Source organism: Marmota flaviventris, chromosome X (genome assembly GCF_047511675.1).
Source record: "Marmota flaviventris isolate mMarFla1 chromosome X, mMarFla1.hap1, whole genome shotgun sequence".
Taxonomy (NCBI): Eukaryota; Metazoa; Chordata; class Mammalia; order Rodentia; family Sciuridae; genus Marmota; species Marmota flaviventris.
This window is the reverse complement of record NC_092518.1, coordinates 29,346,731-29,369,150: the sequence shown is the minus strand read 5'-3', so window position 1 is coordinate 29,369,150 and position 22,420 is coordinate 29,346,731. Positions and strand designations below refer to the sequence as shown.

The 22,420-nt window shown below is 32.0% G+C and overlaps 1 protein-coding gene across 1 annotated transcript in view; it reads right to left on the bottom strand.

The window, feature by feature from the left end:
- Cfap47 (cilia and flagella associated protein 47) overlaps positions 1–22,420 on the bottom strand; it is a 410,015-nt gene that overhangs the window by 342,085 nt on the left and 45,510 nt on the right. Inside the window, exons 14-20 of the mRNA XM_071606058.1 lie at positions 18,232–18,448; positions 17,693–17,934; positions 13,263–13,393; positions 8,837–8,959; positions 6,889–7,020; positions 3,728–3,805; positions 742–886 (exon numbers count right to left, since the gene is read on the bottom strand). Of these exons, the coding sequence (XP_071462159.1) occupies positions 742–886; positions 3,728–3,805; positions 6,889–7,020; positions 8,837–8,959; positions 13,263–13,393; positions 17,693–17,934; positions 18,232–18,448 (1,068 nt within the window). The remainder of the gene's footprint in view (positions 1–741; positions 887–3,727; positions 3,806–6,888; positions 7,021–8,836; positions 8,960–13,262; positions 13,394–17,692; positions 17,935–18,231; positions 18,449–22,420) is intronic.

Sequence of the window (22,420 nt, the reverse complement as noted above, 5' to 3'; positions counted from 1 at the left end):
AATGGTGAGGAAACTTTCTGTAGGAGCCCAGATGGTAAATATTTTAGATTTTATAAGACATATGTTTTCTATCACAACTATTCAACTGCCATTACAACATAAAGGCAGCCATTAAAAATATACAAATGAGTGTGTCTGTATTCTAATAAAACTTTACAAAAACAGGTGTTAGACCAGACATGGCCCATAGGCCTTAGTTTGTCAACTCCTGGAGTAAACAGATGAACTGCACTTATAAAAATGCATATTTTGTTTAAATCAAATTTAATATAAAGAGACCTATTACATGAATAAACCTACAGAGAGAACTCTCCAGAGACATTTACTTAAAATTCTTGAGCATTTAACACTAACAATTAAAGGCTGGGGATATAGCTTAGTGGTAGAGTATTTGCCTAGCATGCTCAAGGACCTAGGTTCAATCCCCAGAACTACCAAAAATAAAAACTGATAATTTTATTTTCATTTATAGTATATACTTACATGTAATACTTAAATTACTGTATTATGACAACTAATAAGTAAGGTTATATCATGTGTCACCAAAGGTTCTACAATTCAAATTGATACATTTCTAGAAATACAAAAATAATGAGTCAGAGTATAAGAAAAGCACGCATTGAGTCATTAAAAATATATGTGAAATAACTGCCCCCGATTTAAAATTTTAACAATTTCACTTCAGGGCTATTTAGAATAATTTTGCTTTACAATAATACAATTATGGCACAAAATGCATACCTGATTTGTCCTTAAAATCCATTGAAAAATCTGGAAAGTTTTTAAAATCAAAGTCCACTATGGCACGTGTTATACCTTTGTTTTTTATTACAAAGGGAATAATTTGGGTAGCACCAACATAAGTGCCACTGAAATTAAATACATTCTAAAATTTAAAAAGAAACAATCATTAGAAAACATAGCAATGGCTTATGAAAAATATATACTCAAATTATGTTTACTCAAAATTATGTTTTTATGTTTATCAAAGAAAATAACATCAAAGGAGAACTCTACAAAAATTAGTCATTTCCTCTTCCCATCTCCTATATACAATCAATTACCACGTTTCATTAATTCTGTATCCTTCCTCACCTCTTACCCTCATTTTAACTGGATGAAATGAGTAACTTGTCACTTTTCATTTAGTTTCCAGATTTTAACTTTCTCAAATTCTTCTCTCTATAACTAAGCCACTATTAAACTAATTGAGAGACTGATCATTTCACTGCCTGTCTTAAAATCTTATGGTCCCCCACCAACTACAGGACAACATATGAGCTCATTAGCAAGGTCATAAAACTCCTCCTAACCTTTCCTGCCTCATGTCACAGCCTCAACTAGCTCCACTCTCACCTTAGCACTTAATATTTCAGCAAGCTACATGACTTGTCATTTCTAACCAGCACCTGATGCTTCACCTTTCTGTGTCTTGTGGTACCTCTTCTGCTAAAAAGGTCCTTCCCTAACTATTAATTGCCTAATAAAATGTTATATAGTGATCAAACCCCAGTTAGATAAACCACAATTAAGCACATTGTGCACATGATCACTTCTGTTCCTTATATTGACTTACATTGTGAGATCACATAGTCTGTTTACATTACCTGAATCTCCTGCTGAAGAGCCTGATTCATTTTTGTATCTTTAGCACCTAATACCTACCTTAAATATATAAAGAATGTTTATCCAATATATCTGAACTTCAGCTCATATACCAAGCATGAACCCACATCACAAAATTATCCCTATGGCAAAATTCTCCCTACAGTTCTTTAGCAAAAGAATTACATAGAACATTAAAAGGAAATTAAGGCAGGAGTATTGCAATATTGTGGAGAATACTAAATTAAGCTCAACTGACTACTAGTCACTTAAATTAAAGTGTTAGCCCATGTAAAATTCTACATATAAAATTTATAAAGTCCAAAATGGATAATGAAAATTTGATCTATATATATATAATTTTTTTAAAATCACTCCTCTTATCCCATTCTTATCTTGCTAATACGTTAATTTGGATAAAATTTCCTAATTGTTATCAAGATACATAGTCAATTAAATAGCCATTAGCTAGTAGTTATTAAATGCATTTTAAAAAATATCTGGTGATGCTAAAATACTATTTTTAAGAGGCAACTACATCTAAAACTCAAAATATTAAGGGCATTTTGATAAACATAGTAATCCGAAGTCCCATAAACCATTAAACTGTACTATAACATGCAAAGCATGCACCAAATGACTTTAGAATGAAGAAATAAAGTAATAGAAGTCTCAATATTATCTAATTTTTTTAAGGAGTAATACAATAGCAATGGAATAAAACACTCTGGAAACTACTGGATCTAATCTTCAGCAATCACCATAGCCTTCGACAAGCTAACTTAGTATCTGTCAATTTGTCTGGACTTATCATGCCTTCATCACTTAATAACAGAGGGCAAAAAAATTATAAATTAAAACCAGACCTTAGAATTTTGGTGATGCCATTAAAGGACAGACTAGAAGTAAGTCCCTACCTGAGGCAGCCACATTACCTCTTTAAACAGCAACTGCTGCTCACTTTAATTTAGTGCAAGGTGCTGTGGCATGAGAAAACAAAATCAAAAGTACAGGTAACCCAAGAATAATATGACAACTGTTATGACAGAGATGTTCCCAGAGTTCTATTCATAAAATGTAATAAATATGTATGTTCATATTCATAACATCTAGTAAATGTCACAATGAAGGAGAAGCATACAGGCCTGCTTTTAAGAATCAAAGAAAGCTTCTTTGGGTGGATAACACCAGATCTTATTCTTAAAGGACGGGCCAAGAGAAAAAGGGATGTGTGTGTGTGTGTGTGTGTGTGTGTGTGTGTGTGTGTGTTTATGTACTTTATCAACTGTAGCACAAAATTGTACTGGTGTACAGACAATTTCAAAATAAATGTGACTACAGTTCAGAAAATATAAATTGAGAACATCATGTGATACCATTTCATACACAATTGATTGTCAAAAATTCAAATCTGACATTCCAATTTGTAGAGCAATGGAATTTGAAGCAATGGCAATTCAAGAAGAAATTTCAGAAATTATCTTGATAATCCAGACATGTACAAATTGTATGTCTTAGGAACTCTATTCCTAGAAGCCCTTGTATATGTACTTCTTAATATATGCATATAAATGGGCACAGGTAAAGTAATTTTATTAACAACAAGAAGAAACACCTAATTGGATGGCCAACAGAATAAGTATATAAACTATAGTATATCAACACAAGGAACAATTGTATAGCAATGACAATGAATAACATACAGTTACAAATTAAATAATGTTGGAAACACAATGTTCAATTACTATCGGCTACAAACAGTCTGTCTTATTTGTAAAGCTCAAAAACGAACAAACAAATGAATGATTGAGGTGATTTATACATATGTGGTCATTATAGGAAAGTGATTATCTGTTATGATGTATAGGATCATTATGAAGCCTACAGATGATTTTAATCATACTGGCAGTGTTCTAATACCTAGTTCAGTGGGGAATTTTAAAAAATTCTTTTAATATTTTATTACATCATTTATATATTATATATTATCTATGTTAATTTTTATGTCAAATTACTTCATAGTAAAATATTTTAAAACATAAATGAGCTAATTCAGGGTATATATAACAAATAAAAGTCACCATACTTAAAAACTGACCACACAAATGGGCAACATACTCACCGGATTTATTTCAATATTAGCAATCTCAACAGATCCACCAATCCTAAGGTCTATGACATTTGCATGGCGAATAGCAACCTTATTTAAGAGAAATATAACATATTGTAGAAACCACATTAAAATATAATTATATATTGCTGAAGAATTTCTTGGCATTTACAAAAAACTTTATAATTTAAATAATAGTGACATAATATAAACGTACAAACTTATTTTGGCAATTATCATCGTATTTGTTTTGCAGAACTGATACACCTAACAGTGTTCAACAATTAAAACTCTCAAATGGGATCAGTTGGTGGTTTGTAAATTTGACTTTAGAGTTTTACCCATTTGACTAGACCTTATTGCAACTCTGTAATATTTTTTTTTAATTTAATCTCAATGGATTATTCAAAATTAAAGAAAAACAGGAGACCAAGTAAAAATAGTTCTTCCCACAGAAAGAGTATATAATACATATAATATTTCACTAAAATCTTAAGCAGCATAACTTAATGATTCAGAGGATATTACAAATTGACATGCTTTTCATTGATTAACCCATATATAAGTCTTAACATTCATGGCTTCCTTTTACTCACTTCCCCCATCATTATTTACAATGAATGTACAAATGTACATTATTCCTCATTTACCACCCTTAGCCCGTTGGCCTCTTGACCTTCTCATCTCCAGAGACTTAAAATTCCCTCTGGACAATACCACCCCTCATAAATACACAGCTTCTGAAACCATACATTCATTCATCTTTCTTTTTCCCATAATCCCCCCATCCCTTTCTCACTCATTTACAAAGCCAATATTTTCTGAATATCACAATAGCAGATAATTTCAAGCCTGTGATGGATTATGATCCCTTGAGCAGCCCCAATTCACCCGTCTCCATATTCCCTTCATTCAACTTCCTCCAAAATTTATCTAACTTCTCACATAATGATTTATATTTGATCCACTTACACTCATCTATATGCTCACAACAACATTAGAAAAATTCTCTGCCATCTCTAAGATTTATGTTTAGCATTCAGACTAATATGCACAGTGTGTGTAACTGACTTAGGCATCTCTATGTGATCTGAAAGCTGCCTCAAACTCAAACAAACATATAAACAATGCTATTATTCTGTCATTCTGTCTTATACTGAATGTTGCCACCATCTGCCTCAACCTTGACTCACCCCCTCACTTATATATGATCCCTTTTCAATCACCAAGCCCTAAGCATTAATCTCCTAAATTTGACTAGAATTTTCCTAGAATCTGATTTTCTGACGGAGGAAACTGTTCTCAGTTTCTTAAAAGCTGAAAACACCAGGTTTTTTCTTATCTGGACATTTTCATCAGACTAATAACTCTGCAGTCAATCTTGTCAGTTCTAGCTTATTGCTCTAAAACCCAAGCAATCTCTAATAAATGTAAATATCATTGTGAAATCTTCATGGTTAAAACTCCTATCTCTTAAAATGAAGTTTGTATTTCTTAATGCTGATAAAGGCCTTGTATGACCTGAAACTCACACAGATCTCCGTCTTTCATCTACTATCATCCATGTAGTCTATAAATCCAGTCATGCTCAACTTTAAGTTTCTCATATATGTCTTAAAGCTCTGTCTCTTCCCCAAGTCTGAACATGTGCTGTTTGTACTTCCTTAAATATTCTTTCCTTTTCTCCTTCTCTACACCATTATCATCCTTTTAATCTGGCTGATTCTCAAACTTAGGTGTCTTTTAGATGTATCTTCCTCTAGAAACCCTGTCAAATATGTTAAGCCTGGGGTATATATCTCTCCTGTCTCTTAGCCTGGGGCATTTTTCCATTTCATTATTTTCTAAAATATATTTTTATAATTCATAATTTAATTATTGACTTTCATGTATCTCCACCAGACTGTAAACTCTTCAAAATCAAGAACCCTGATTATCTTGTTCAACATTGTGTCTTTAGCATATACAAAAGAGATTGATGTATAATGTGACTGTTAAATGGAAGAATAAATAAAACTTATAATGTTAAAAAAGTAAGATTTGTTAAAAAGAAAGCATAATCCTCTAAAATGCAGTGGAATTTTAATAAAATTCTTACTTTTTATTTTTACCAGAATATTATGTTTAAAAATATTCTGCCCAAGATTCATATCACATATCACAATATCTAATTTATAAATGTCTTTCAACACATACTTATTTATAAAATTAAGATAAGATTCTTAGTTTATTTATTTATTTTCAGGCCAGGCAAATCAGTGTTCATTACTTTAAGCTACATATTTCTTAGTCATTAATTGCTATGGTACATTGAGAGATAAAGTGGAAGATATGTATGAAACTACTCCCTTCCATCTCATGACAGTATACATACATACTATGTTTTTAAGCTAAATGCACACATCTGATCACTGAATTGAAGATAAAAAGCATTCCATTCCTTGTGTTTTACAATTGAAAGAAATTTTACACAAACTGGTCCTGTATGTTTTATTTTGTTTAAGGAGCACTTACAGAAGTACCTAAAATTAGTAACTTCATTTACATAATTCCTAGAAATAAAGTAGTAAAACAATTTATGTAATAAAATATAGATGTTATATTGTATTGAATTTGCATACAATTCATATAGTTATCAATTAGCATCCTATCATTGACTATTTTTCCCTTGAGCAACCTAAGTAATGCCATGAAAAAGGCCATTCTTTTCTCTATGACTAGTGAGGATTTGTCAAAACTCGAGAGATGCCAAATATTACAATTTCAAGTGAAAGTGTCCCATATTAATGGAAGGTATTCATTTCATGTAGAAATTTCCATCATCAACTTTCACCAGAAATATTTTCTGCAAATTGTCTCCAAGTTCTGCTATACAACTTTATATTAGATGATTTATGTAAGTTTGCCTTTTTATATTTCTAACAATGACATATTTTAGAGCTAATTCAATTTCTAAAATAATAGAAATCTAAAAATTTGACCTTTAGTGTCATTAAATTTAAACTCCATTTCCAATAAGAAATTTGAAATACATTTTATAAAAACAAATGTGTGCATATTTTATAGTACTATAACTAGTATTGTGCATATTTTAAAGAACCAAACAAACCCATATAGATATATAAAAAGTACAAGATACATATATAGAGAGGCACATATATAAACAAACATACCTTTGCTCTTGTAGCAAATTTTTCTGCCACAGTGGGTGTATAGGAGATATTAAGAATAGTTATTCCCCCAAATGGAATTATTCCTTTTGATGGAATAATCTTAATGGTAGGCAAAAGACTCTGATCATAAACCTGTAATTAAAAACGTACAGAAATGCTACATTATCCCTAAAATTATTGCTTCAAAGCTTTCACAGGAAAGCATCCACACCACTGGACATAGGAAATAAGGTATTATAATGTTGTTTGGAAACATCAAACACAAATAGCTTGGACTACAAGAAGGAATTGCAGCCCTCATTCATTAAAAAGAAACTTCAATAGTGGCACCTTCCAATTCAAATAGGATGATGAAGTTTATTACCTCAAGTGCATTCAAAACTGCAACTATTTTTCTTTCTTAAAATTCGTTTTTAATTGATGAATTGTGGTTATACATAAAAGTGAAATTAATTGTAATATTTTCATACATACACATTGCATAATTTGGTTAATTTCATTCTTCACTCTCTTCCCGGTACCCCTTTCTCTAACCAACTCTTCTTTCTATTTTCATGAGATTCCCCCTTTTTAAATTCCTTATTTCTCCAGCTTCCACATACAAGACAAAACATTTGACCCTTGACTTTTTATATCAGGCTTATTTCACTTAGCATATTGTTCTCCAGTTCCATCCATTTACCAGCAAATGGTATAATTTCATTCTTCTTTATGGCTAAGTAAAATGCCATTATGTATATAAACCACATTTTCTCTATCCAATCTTCTATTGAAGGACTCCTAGGCTGGTTCTATAACTTGGCTGCTGTAAATTGAGCTGTTATAAGCATTAATATGCATGTATTATATATTATGCTGATTTTGGTTCTTTGGGATAAATACCAAGGAGTGCGAGAGCTAGGTCATATGGTGGGTCCATTCCTAGTCTTTTGAGGAATCTCTGTACTAGTTTCTATAGTGGTTGTAGTAATTAAAGCTGCAAAATTTAGAAGATTGAGATATATTTGTTAGAGACCATGACAACATTGTATGTACATACAACATTGATAGCTTTCTTTTCCCTGATACTGAAAAGTTTAAGCAAAGTTAGCAGAGAGGCAGGATGCTGAAGTAATCTCTTATTTATATCTCCTTGATAGAATGCATAATATCTAAGATATCATTTTCATCTTCAAAAAGTCATAAGGCTTTTGGTTGTGCTTTGTTAGAGATCAGTTTAAATCTATTTACCATTCTTAAAGTCAGAATAATTTAAAGGGAAATTGGCCAAAATATTTTGGAGAAGAGGACAAATAGACTATCCAGGTAAGAACAAATTCTGAAATAAGCATGGTAGAAAAAGGATCTATTCATTTGTTTATTTTGGCAAGAATTGATTTGGGCAGAAAGACATGCTAATATAAAGCTTGAATGAAAAAATCTTAAATGCTAATCTCTAATACCACTATTTGGGGTGGTGTTTAATGTATTTGTTTTAGCAAAAATAAAACAACTCTATCACCACTTATCCCCTCCCTCCATTTAAATAAGGAGCAACAATTATATACAGACTATCTGCAGACTTGCCTCCATTTATGTCTCAGTAGCTATTATAAGTCCTGCAAATGAGGAGAAAAGTAAAATCACATAACTAAATATAAAGTGTAAATTAATTATAATTTATATTTAAACATTTAAAAATATTTCTCAGTGAAATCAAATAACTGAAAGTAAAAACTGGAGTAGACCAGAAGAAAGGGAGTAACTAAGTAAGGAAGTGAGTAAACCATTTTTCTGAGAATTTAAAAGGTACTCAGAAAATTCTTACATAAATATAATATCTAAAATTAGCATAAATCTATTTATATGGAATAAAGCATTACTCTGATATAATTCATGGCACCAACAAATTAAATCTAATCATAATATGATCTGATTCAAATAAGAAATGACCAAAATTCTATAGTACCTTGAAGTAAGCATGGTTTTTTCCTACATTGTGTAATATGGCTTTCCTCCAAGTTGTTAAGCCTTGAGGACTATTACCGAACAGTATTCTTGGCTCCAAAAATGCAACCTTGGTGTGACCAATCTAGTAATGAGAGGAGGAAAGGAGAAAAATGTAAATGACATAATAGCAAATAAAATAATTGATCACAAAAAAGGGTTTTATTAACCAAAGATATGATTATTGAATGAAACATGACAATCTTCCTTATATTATTTATTCAGTATATTCTAACATAAAAACAAATCACATATCAAGTTATTTCATTGTTATTTTGATTAAAAAGTACTCAAGGTATTATATTGTTTTCTTAAATTTAAACAACATCTGTGACAATTCAGTCAAGATAGAGTAATAATATCATTGGAGAGGGCTGGGGTTGTGGTTCAGTGGCAGAGCACTTGCCTCACACATGTGAGGCACTGGGTTCAATCCTCAGGACCACATAAAAATAAACAAAATAAAAATTAAAAATATATAAAAATCATAGGAGAGATTTTACTTAGGTATTTGGGTTGTATTTTATTAGCAATTAGGTATTTATAATTTAGGTATTTAAATATTTTTAGACAAAAATACCTAAGTATTTCAGTGGTAATATGATGACAATAATAGTAATCAAATTACTATGTTCCCAGTGTGAGACAAATATATTAGTTCTTTACTTATATTTTTACTATGGTCTACCAGTCCAGAAAGTACCTAGGGAAAAGCTAGACCATGTCTATATTGCTCATCTTTAAATACACAGTCTGCATAGGGCCTGATACAAAGTATGGACTTAGTAAATAATAGTGAAATGAATGGATGAATGAAACTCACAACTTTCACCAAAAGTAGGGTGATTAAGAATTTTGTCTAAGTCATACAATGGGTAAGTAACATTAATCAACTTCACAAAATATGAATAAATATATTTCAACAAATATACACAATTGTTCTATATATTAATCTCTTGCAACCTTTACAGGTAAGAAAAACCCACTCTATGAACAAAGAAGCAAAGTTAACACTACTCAACAGCAAAGAAGAGAAATAAGAGCAGTAATAAAAATACACTTTCATCCCTACAATATACCTCCATTTTTAAGCTTCATGGAGATTTTAAATTTAAATTATAAAGTGTAATTAGATTGTATGTTATGTTAAAGAAAAAAATAGAATGGTATATTTAAAATGTATTCCCAAACTACAGAAGGCAGAGTGAGTAAGATAACTCTATGGAGGAAGGGAATTCAGAACTAAGAAACCTATTGATTCATCATTGGAAGGAACTTAGAGATATTATCCACCCAATCACGTACAGGGTGTTACTGTGTGATTTGCAAATGGAAAGATTTGAAGGGCCAAAAGTATGGAAAGAAAGCTGCCAAATGAAATTATCTAGCCATGTTTACTACAAGCTTTCTCATAGAGCATAATATAATGATAATATACACTTTGCTTATCTGAGAATGGGGACATAGTTTATTGTGATTCACAGGTCTCTCTGCTCCCCTTTCTGCACAAAGCACTTCATAAAACACTTTTCTTATAATTACAAAGCACTAATAAACATTTTTAAAAATTGAAAAGAATACTTTGTGGAAATGTTGGTATTATGTACCTGTCCAATCATATAGGAAAGCAAGATATATCCAAGAAGAAATAGAACACAAATTTTCCAGTGCCTTATTCAGTGTCCTTTATACCAGGTACTATATGGTCTTTAATCTATGAAATATTATTTCTTAAGTTTAATGCATCCTTATAATTATTTATTAGAAAACTCATAATTTGGATAATTGGAATGATAAATTGTTAAACTAAGAGAAGAGGAAATAGTCAAGTCAGTCAGTCCTTACAAAAGAAATGACAAACCTAAAATGAACATCTTATTTATTCATTTAATGTTCCTTTCTATTTGCTTTTGTAAGAGTTACTTTTCAAAGCTTCAAAAAGGTTCCTAAAATAATTAATTATCATGATATCTCAGAGTTTAATTGTTATCCAATGCTGGTCTAGGAAATACAAAAAGCAAATTTTATCATAGGGTAATAATAAAGGATGTGGAAGCAGTTGGCTATAAATTCCAACTAAGGTGTTTACTATACATGTGAAATTGTATTAGTTATTTAAGCATTCTAATACTCTATTTTTTTCACTCATCAACTGAGTTAATAGTGTCTCACAGGGTTGTTATAAGAATTAAATTAGCTAACAAATGAGCACATTTAGCACAGCACCTGGCACACAGTAATTATTCAATAAATGGTATCCTCAATGCTAATTCTAAATTAGTAAATTGTCATCTTTTATCTGTTAGAAAAAAATACATATGAGGTATGTTAGCAAATTTATAATAGTAAAGTCGTTAAGCACAATTACATAAAGAACAGTTAAAAATCTGTGTGCATATATTCACCACAAGGCAATTATAAGAATGATGATAGAGACATTATTATATTAGCTAAACATTTGAAATAAGCTAAATACCTATCAGTTGTATAGAGGATAAATGATAGTATGGTCACACAGTGGGATACTATTCAGGAATGAGAATGAACAATCTATGACCGTATGAATCGGCATAGACAAATCCCACAAACCTAATGATGATAAAACAAGGTGTACATATGAGAGAATAAATGGTTTAATTCCATGTATATGAAGTTCAAAATCAAAATTAATCTGTGCTCTTAGAAGTAAGGAGAGTGATGATCTTGAGATGGATACAGTGAATGAAAATGTGAACTGGGGTGGCTCTTTTGTTGTATTAATCACATTATGTTTCTAGATCTAGCTCATCTAGGAATGGGTTACAAAAGTGTTACCAGTTTGTGAAGATTAAGGGATACATGATTTTCAGTCTGTGTACCTTTTTATGCATATTATATTTCAACATAAAGTTTAAGAAAGAATACTAAGTAATTTATACATATTGAAAACCAGTAGGATTCAGCTTATTTCAAGCTTGGACCAGAGGAAAAAAAACATACTGTGTTCTGACTGCCACTTTATGCCACTCAAGTTTCTGAATCTCTCTTCTTTTTAGACTGCAAGTTTTGTCACAGCTAAAATATGTAAAACTATCATCATGCCCCATAGATTGAGATGAAGTTTAGTAAAATAGCCTTTGGCTTGTTTTAAATTTCTAAGAACATTGGGTGGAGCCAGGCACAGTGGTACATGCCTATAGTCCCAGAGATTTGGGAGGCTGAGGCAGGAGGATCTCCAGTTCTAGGCCAGCCTCATCAATTTAGCAAGGCCCTCAGCAATTTAATGAAACCCTGTCTCAACATAAAAAATAAAAAGGGCTGGTGATGTGACTGAATGGTTAATCATCCCTGGATTCAATCCCCAATACCAAAAAGTAAAAACAAAATTTAAAAATAGCTCAGCAATTGGGCTGGGGATGTGGCTCAAGTGGTAGCGCGCTCGCCTGGCATGTGTGTGGCCCGGGTTCGATTCTCAGCACCACATACAAACAAAGATGTTGTGTCCGCCGAAAACTAAAAAATAAATATTAAAAAAATTTCTCTCTCTCTCTCTCTCAAAAAAAAAAAAAAAAAAAAGAGCTCAGCAAGTAGAGTGCTTGCCTAGCAGCCTAGCACATGCGAGGCCCTGGGTTCAATCCCCAGCACCACATAAAGATAAATAAATAAAATAAAGGTATTGTGTCCAACTATAACTAAAAAATAAATATTAAAAAAAGGAGCTGGGGATTTTAGCTCAGTGGTTAAGCCCCTCTGGGTTAAATTCCAATACCAAAAAAAAAAAAAAAAAAGAACACTGGATGGAAAATTTGGCATATTAGTAAAGTGCATTCTTGGTGATAGGAAGCCATAAAGTTAAGGCCTTCTAGGCTCTACCACAGAAAGAAGCTTAAAAATTATGTATTGCAGCTTTTGCTTTGTTCACATTTTTATTACAAGATGTATATTCCATAAAAATGTAAAAATATATATTTTCCTACTATGTAAATTACATGATCTATTTCATACTGAATTATTAACTGCTACTACTAGAATATTAAATGCAATACAGTAGAGCAAAATATAATTTTCTCACTTCTTCTTTGGTGTCTATTAGTGAAACAATTTAATTTTCAGTTGCTTCCATGATGGTATCATAGATTTATAGAGATTCTGACAGTCTAGTATTGTTTTCATAAAACTCTTATATTTTTTAGCTAATTCTAGATACCTAACACATTTTTTAACAAATTCTTCATTTATGATAGACAAGAGGCTCCATGAAGGAGCTAAGACAATTTATATGTAGTGTATGTTTACATACATAATATTATATATATATATATATATATATGCATATATACAGCACACATATGCATACCCAATCAATTTATAGCCCTCAAAATAAAAATTAGTTCAAAGGAAATAATTACATGTGCAACACATTTTAGTGTCAATGTGTTTCCTTCAGAGACATTAAGAATAAAATCTCCCTTTTCTGGAGAATTGAAACTTGGCTGCCACATTACTTCACATTCCAGTGATGAATATGCTTCAACAGTGCCTACAGAGAATACAGAGAGAAAAGAAAACATTTACCACATTTTTATTACATTGAAGTTTTTTTGTTAATATTCAAAAGATGAACTGGCCTAAAATTTAATTGCATTATACAACAAATTCTTAAAATTAAACTCTAATAATAGGGAAATGCTAAATGGGATATTATGAAATGGGCATAATCATATAGGATTTGATTGAAATCTAAAATGCAAACCTTATTTCCTTTTTTTTTTTTTTTTGTATCTGGGATTAAACCCAGGGGTGCTTAACCACTGAGCCACATCCCCAGCTCTTTTTATTTTTTGAGACAAGGTCTTGCTAAGTAAGTTGCTTCGGGCCTCACAAAGTTGCTGAGTCTTGCTATGAACAGGTAATCCTCTTGCCTCAGCCTCCCAAGCCTGCTGGGATTACGGGCATGCACCACCACACCTGGCATATTTCCCAATTTTAACAGGTCAATAAAAATGTACAACAAAAATATAACAATGTTTAAAAAACAACACAAAATTTAAAATGAAACAATCACCCTAGGATTAGTGATGGCTTTACATATAGATACATACAGACAATATAGTGCCCCTACATATAAAGAGGATAAAGCCAAAGGAAATCTCTGTTCATATTGTTTTGACAAGGGAAGCTGGAGCAAAGAGCTTTCTAGATAAGATCACTGCTACCTCATCCCCCAAATTAGAGTCTTGTTATGAAGGGAAATGGATATCAGATATGAGTTTAGCAATGTCTACAACAAAAGGAGGCAGATAAAAACAAATATTTGGAGCTGGCAAAAACAAGTACATATCCTCAGCACCACATAAAAATAAATATAAAATGAAGACATTCAACTAAAAAATAAGTATTTAAAAACAAATGCATAATAATAGCAAAAAAAAGATGGAGGAAACCTTGTATAGTTCAATGAAATAGAAGAAACATCACTATATGGAGATGGCATTTGAGTTGGGACATGAAGAGTGAGTTAGATCTTTGCAGGACAAAACTTGAGGGAAGCCTAAGTGTCATTACATTAAAGTACAAGAAGACAGTGGGTGTGGAGAAAACTATGATGGAAAGTACTTTTAAAAAAGAAGATTCAATGCTACAAATAAAGCCATCTGAGTGCCCCAAGAAAAGCAGAGACAGTAAAAGCATTATATAATCCTGTTGAAGGGTCCATTTGAAGAGATTTTGTTTTTCTTCCAATCAGTGTGCTTATATATTTTTCTCTAGGAACATTACATGTATCAGGAAACAGGGGAAATAAATTGAATGGCTAGACTGAGCAAGTGTGGGACTGGTAAGACAGGTACTTTATATGGCCAAGGATTGTCAAAATTGAGAAAGACAATGAGAGTAAAATGACTGAAGCAAGCTCAAGGATTCACTTGGTATTTTAGTAATGGTAAAGAAACAAAGAAGAAAACAAAATAAGCAGAAGCATAAACAATACATATTTTAAAAATCAAATTAGAACTGAGTTCTACCTCAGAAAATATCAATTCACTCTTATTTTCTTCTCTTACAACATATGCTACCCAAATACAAATCCAAAATATATCATGTCTCAGGAAGAAAGGACAAACAAAATATAAATATCGATTTAGAATTGTTCATGTTAGTTTACCCCAAAAGGCAAAAAAGCATATAATTAAATGTATTATCCAGGATGCAAAATCAATAGAGCATAAGAAAAATAATCTAGTGAAAAGTCACTTCCTATTCATACAAAGAGGAAAACAACATAAAATTCAGTAATTATCATATAAGTATTCTGAGGAAAACAACAAACAAATCTATATATATGACACAAGTAACACTTTCTTCAATGCTATATAAAATAGTTTTGAGAGCATTGTTATCATTTGTATTCTTAAAATAGAAAATGAATTTACATACTAATGGTCTTTTTCATACAAACATTTTCTTTGGAATTTAGCGTCTTAGTGCTTTTTATGCCTTGGTGATATTTTTTTAGTTAAAAAAATATAAGAGGGGTCATTGGCAACCTAAAGGGGAAAAAAGTAAATGCTAAAATCTCCCTACAAAAATAAGACTTCTAAAGACCAATAAAGCATAACGGTGGTCCAGTTTATATTATAATTCTACTAGTATTTGGTACAAATTAAGTATCATCATTATATCTCCATGGCTATCAGGGACAATTTCAATGCATTCAGCCTTGTTTCGGATGGAGAAATACAAAGAAATAAAAGTATTAGTGCACTGTGTATTTTAGACACTCTTGGTGCAATATCAGTGGTTGGTCAAAAATTATAGCTGGAATATTGATATCAAACTACCACTGTTCTTATATCTGTTCAAACAAACTGAAGAAGGGTTATCTAGAATCTCTGAAATGTATAGAAATATGAATTTACAGAAAAATGATCACTTTCTTCTCTGATTATTTTATCACAACAGAATCCAGTATTATTGGTATTATGTTTGGGGAGCAGGTTACCAGGGATTGATCTCAGGGGTACTTATCCACTGAACAACACCCCCAGCCATAAGAGATAAAATATCTTTTATTTTGAGACAGAGTCTCACTAAGTTGCTTAGGGCCTCACTAAATTGCTGAAGCTGGCTTAAATTTGAGATTTTCCTGCCTCAGCTCGAATTATAGGCATGTGCCACCATACCCAGCTTATCAGTATTGTAATTTTTTAAAAAATTTTCTAGTTGTTGAAGATACTTTATTTTATTCATTTATTTATTCATGGTGTTGTGAATCGAACCCAGGACCTCATACATGCCAGGTAATTGAGTGTTCTACCACTGAGCCAAAACTCTAGCCCCAGTATTGTAATTTTAAAAGAGCTTGGTTAAATGAATATGAGAAATATTGAGCTTAGTTAAATGAATATGAGAAATATTGATGAAAGTATAACTCAGATGCTTAATAGATTATAATGTAAGATTATGTTAAATAAATCCAGGTTAATCAAAAGATTAAACAGCTGTATCAATTATCTCCAACTCTACTCTTTTCACCTGTTAAATTTGTCAACACCTCTATCTACAATGCACATTAAAATTGATTGAATTTAATTTAATACATAAGATTGTTTTTGTAACACCATGATCCTTTTGAAAACTCTTGCAGAAATATATAAAAATTCTGATTTGGAAATGACTAATATTCACAAGAAAAGAAATTTGAGGCAAGATTTCTACAAACCAAGGCTCCTCTGTAATCCGAATATAGTATATTTAGATCTATTCCTAAATTAGAAATAAATAAAATGAGGGAGGGGGAGGGAAAAAGAAAGGGAAAAGCGAAAAGGAAAGAAAGGAGGAAGCAAGGAGTTAGAAAGCAAGATGCATGATAGGTTGTGTTGCTTGGAGGACAATTTCAGGGGTAATAAAAGCCAAAACAGAATAAGAAAATTTTCATAATCACACAGCTACCTGTGCATTTGGCACCTCTCTGCCAAATATTATAGAAGGTTTTCTTTTTTTATTTTTTTAATATTTATTTTTTAGTTGTAACTGGAAACAATACCTTTATTCTATTTATTTATTTTTATGTGGTGCTAAGGATTGAACCCAGGCCTTCACACATGCTAGGCGAGTGCTCTACCCCTGAGCCACAATCAGCCCCATAGAAGGTTTCCATAATTTAATCTTTATGGACTATATCATCTCACCATTTTATAGGTGTCTGACAATTGTTTGGTCTAGCACCAGTCTAGATGCTATTGTGAAGCTGCTATTTAGATTGACACTTAAATCAATAGACTTTCAAAAACATTTAATTGACAAAGATTCTATATAGTCCAAGTGTATATCATGATGATTTGGTACATTAGTATATTGTCACAAGCAAATTAATTAACATGCACATTACCTTTCATAATATCTGTGGATCTCAGGCAATAAGTTAAAAGTCTTAAAAGGCTGAAAGCTCTTGAGAAATAATTAATTCTGCCTCCAGAATGACTTTGGATTGAAGAGAGCACAATTCAACTCTTTCCTGGATCTCCAACCTGCCCTGTAGACTTACCAATCCACACAACTGTGTGAGCAAGAGCCAGTTCTATAAGATCCTCCTCTCTCTCTGCTTTTCCCTCTTCATGTCCATCTCCTATTGGTTCTATCTCTCTGGAGAATTCTGACTAAAATAGTATCCATTATTTTAAAATAATATTTATGTCTGTAAAAATAAATGCTCCTATGACAGTAGCTAATTTACTTCATGCTCTTAGCACAAGTGCACAGTATACAATAAGTGGTTCATGCCTGCATGCACAAATGAATGAATATATGAATGTCTAAATCAAACAAAATAAACCATTACCTGTAGCTGGGCGAATGGAAAATGCCATCCCTGTTATTGTGTTTACTGGTTGCCATCCAAATTGGGCAGAACGATTCTGACGATTATACAATCTAACTGTTCCCCGAAAACATGTTTTCATCAAGAAGCTTTGTGGTCTCAATACTAATTCCTTAAGCGATAGCTCAAGTGTTACTGGCATGATATTTGCCATCACTAAGATATGCCCTCCAGGTATGCTGTTCACTGTAAAGGTAAAAGATCTGTAAAACAAAAAGCATCTAAATGTAACTAATAGAAGCTATTTGTAATCATAGAATCCAGTTATGTGGAAAAATGGGTAAACCATAGTGTAATGTACACAATATGTAGTACTTAATATTTCAAAATAATTATGAAAGAGAATTAAAATATCCACTACAATTTGAACCTACCAGTCTACAAACTCATGCACATATAGTTTCTATGTTATGCAACCAAATACACATTACAATTACTTATATAAACAAATACATATTTGACAAATCATTCTAGCAAACAAATTCAAAAATCAATCTTACTTCCAAAATTTTCCAGTTGTAGGAGATTCAAATATCATTGAAATATAAGTATTAGATATAGGTGGAATCACATATGAAAACTGTTTGGTTTTCTGAAGTTCCTCCAAATTAGTATCTAACTTGATCAAAATATACATAGGTAGCATATTAATGACATGTAATAGATGAGTATTTGTAGAGTTCACAGAAACGTCACCAAAGTTAAGGACAGAGGGCCCTAAAATAATGAAAAATTACTTATTAAGTTTAATGTTGGCAAACATTTATTTTTTTAGGTTTGTAAGATTATTTGGATCAATTAAGTTGTATAAAAATGACAGATAAATATTTACCATAGCATCAGAAATTAATCTTTTTATCTGAAAAACTATAATTTGATATTTGGAGAATATTGGCTGAAATTCAAGATGAACACATTATAAGGAAAATTATATGACAAAATAATAAGCACAATACAACTCAGCACACTAATTTGTAACATCCCAACAACCTCTCTATTTCCCCCAAGAAAACAGCAATCAAGTTAAAAAATGGAGAAAAGATTTGAGCAGACAGTTCATCAAAAAAGATAGGCATTTTTCTATGTACTTGTTTATCATTTGTATATCATTAGAAAAACAAAACAATGAGATATTTCCACAGATTAATTAGGTGGGTAGACTTAAACAATTAACAAAAATCTATTTAAATTGTTCCCTAACATGAAACTGTAACTCATGCTATATACAGCTAATGGGAATGTGAAATCATGAAATCATTTTAAAACAGCTTTATGAGTTATATTTTAGCCAGAAAAAAGGTGTGTAATATTGTTACCAATATAAACATGTACCAGCTTATTTCATTCACTTATCCAGAAGTTACAGAAATTAATAATTTTCCCATGGGACACTGCCTGTTTATCCCTTCAAATGTCAAAGGTTTTGTATTGAAACAATTTGAATTATTTTAAGTCTTAGCCTGCCCTTAAGAGCTTAATTCATTCATAAGTGATGTCAAGTGTATATTTAGAGTGTAGACTTTCATTAATGTTAATACACGAATACATCTGTGAAATAGTGACCACAATAAAGAGTGAATAATATTCATCACTCCAAAACATTTTCTCACAGTCCTTCATATTCCTTCCCTCCCACCATTGTGCATACAATCATTTCCTAGACAACTTCACTGCATTACGTCACTGTAGATCACTTTGCTCTTTCTAGAGTTTTATAAGAATGTCATCATGTAGTATGTAACATTTTTCTGGGTTTCTTTCATTTGGTGAATTTCCAGGAGCTTCATCTATATTGTTACATGTGTCAATAATCTGTTCCTTTTTATTTCTAGGTAATATTCCACAGTGTGCTTATACAACAATTATGTTTGTCTATTCAACTGTTGATTGACACTTGGATTTTTATCTGTTGCCAGCTATGAAATTAAAGCTACTATAAACATTTACAAGTGTTTGTTTGAACATATGATTTTATTTCTTTTGGATACATATCTAGGACTGGAATGGGTGGATTATGTGATAGGCAGCATATGTCTAAAAACTGAAAAACTCATAAACCTGTTTTAAAATGGTTTAATGATTTCACATTCTCATTAGCTATATACAGCATGAGTTATAGTTTCTTCACATGTTGGGGAACAATTTAAATAGATTTTTGTTAATTGTTTAAGTCTATCCACCTAATTAATTTGTGAAAGTATCTCATTGTTTTGTTTCTCTAATGATATACAAATGATAAACAAGCACATAGAAAAATGCATATGTTTTTTGATGAACTGTATGCTCAAATATTCTCTCCATTTTTTAACTTGATTGCTTAAAATTGAGTCTTGAAACTTTTATTACATGTTGTGGTTAAAAATTCTTTATCTGACATAAAATTTTCAAGTAGTTTCTGAATCTATGTATTTGTTTTTATCCTCCTGTTAGTATCTAAGGAACAGCAAACATATTAAAATTTGATAAATTCCAATTTATCTATTTGTTCTTTGATTGTTTTTCATGTCATATCTAAGACATTTACTTTTCCCAAGGTCACAGATTTTTTTTTTCCTATGATTCCCCTTACAGGGAAGAAAACATGGCTTATAATCCATTTTTCTCCAATTTTCTTAGGACATAATTGACAAATTAAGATGGCAGATTTTAGCCAGGCATGGTGGTACACACCTGTAATCCCAGTGGCTCAGGGAGGCTGAGGCAGGAGGAGAGTTCAAAGCCAACTTCAGCAATTTAGCAAGGCCCTAAGGAACTTAGCGAGACCCTGTCTCAAAAATAAAATATAAAAAAGGCTGAGGATGTGACTCAGTGGTTAAGCACCCCTGAGTACCATCCCTGGTACAAAAAAATGTATATTTTTAAATATATACCATAATGTTTCAATATGCATACACATTTTCATATGATTAAGCCAATCTCAGTAAGTAATCTATCACCTTACACACATTTTTTTCTGGCTAAAGCATTTTGGATCAACTCTCAATAATTTTTAGTTATAAGTTATCGTTAACTATAGTCACCATGCTAAATAATAGTTCTCCAGCACTTATTAAACCTGTCTAATGAAACTTTTGACAAATACTTCCCCATCCTTCCCCATCCCCAGCCAACCTTGGTAATAACCATTTTGTTCTTTGCTTGTATGAGTCCAATTTTTTTTTAGATTCCACACATAAATGAAATCATGCAATATTTATCTTTCTCTGCCTGGCTTATTTCACTAAATACAATGGTCTCCATGCCTATGCATGTTGCTGCAAAGGAGAGAATTTTCTTCATTTTTAAGACTGGGTAATATTCCATTGTGCATATATGTGCCACATTTTCTTATTTTATTTTTCATTACAAATATTTATGCCATATAATATGTTTGATATTAATATGCATTGTGGAATGTTTAAATCATGCTAATTAACAACATGCATTACCACACATACTTGCTCTTTTTTTGGTTGAAAAGAAAACATAAAATCTATTCTTAACAATTTTCAAGTATACAATATGTAGTTAACTATAATTACCATGATGTACAACAGATCCTGATGACAAGATTCAGTCTGAATATGGCCATAGTTGAGGGGAATGGGGATGTTTGTGATTTGAACCTGGCATTACAGTTAGTGAACCTGCACAAGGATACCCTCTTAAATTGGCCTTCTTAGGTCCTAGGTTCCACTGGGGTTTTACAACTTCCTATCAGAATCCCAAAGCTCTCACAATGGCACTTTTGCCTATGATGGCTGAAAAATTGTTGTTTTAAGGGAAAATGGGCCAGTCTACCATCTTGATGAGATCTGCTTTTGATTCATTTGCATTTGTATGTGGGGTGCTGGGAATCTAATCCAGGGCCTTGTGCATGCCAGGCAAGTCTTCTGTCACTGAGCTATAGTCCCATCCCTGATTTTGGTTCATTTTGATTCAATTTTTATATATGATATAATTTGTGGATAAAGATTTTTTGGCTGGGCACGGTGGCACATACCTGTAATCCCAGCAACTCAGGAGGCTAAGGCAGGAGAATTGCAAGGAATACAGTGGGTTTTGTTTATTCAATCATGTCTGGAAATATTCTTGAAATATGGAACAGAGGTATCATTCTAAAATGTTATTCCTTTGCTAATTACAAATAAAAATATTGGCAAAATTCATGAAGTAACTAGCAGAAATATTTGGAAAGTAACAAAAAGAAATTAGACTGGCTAGGGATCTTAGTAATCAAAGAATGAAACCAGGGTATTTCCTGGGTTCTTTTTGTCCCCTACATATCTTGGTCTAAACACTTGAGTAGCCTTTCTATCTAGGTACCAGGAAGAGGGTGAATGTTCAGAGTCAAATCAACTTCACTATACCTGTCCTATTCTAGACCAAGAAAAAATTGTTGCCCTAAATACTAGGTGGTATTGTTGAGGGCTACAACCAAGTTAAGATGGCGCCTGGCAGTGTGCCAGGAGGAGTGGTTTGTGAGCCAATGCCAGCGAGCCATTATGATGAGGATTCCTTAATGACTGACTGCTGTATCTAGATGATGTTAATTAAGTTAAGCTGTGTGTAATTAGTTGGGTATATGTACCTCTGCTGTCCGGCAGAGAGGGGGCTCCCGCTGTTTCAATCTTCACAAGTTGCTTGTCACTCCCCGGTTATTTTGCCCAGCCAGACTGCAGCATGGTGTGAAGATTGCAGAGTTGAGTT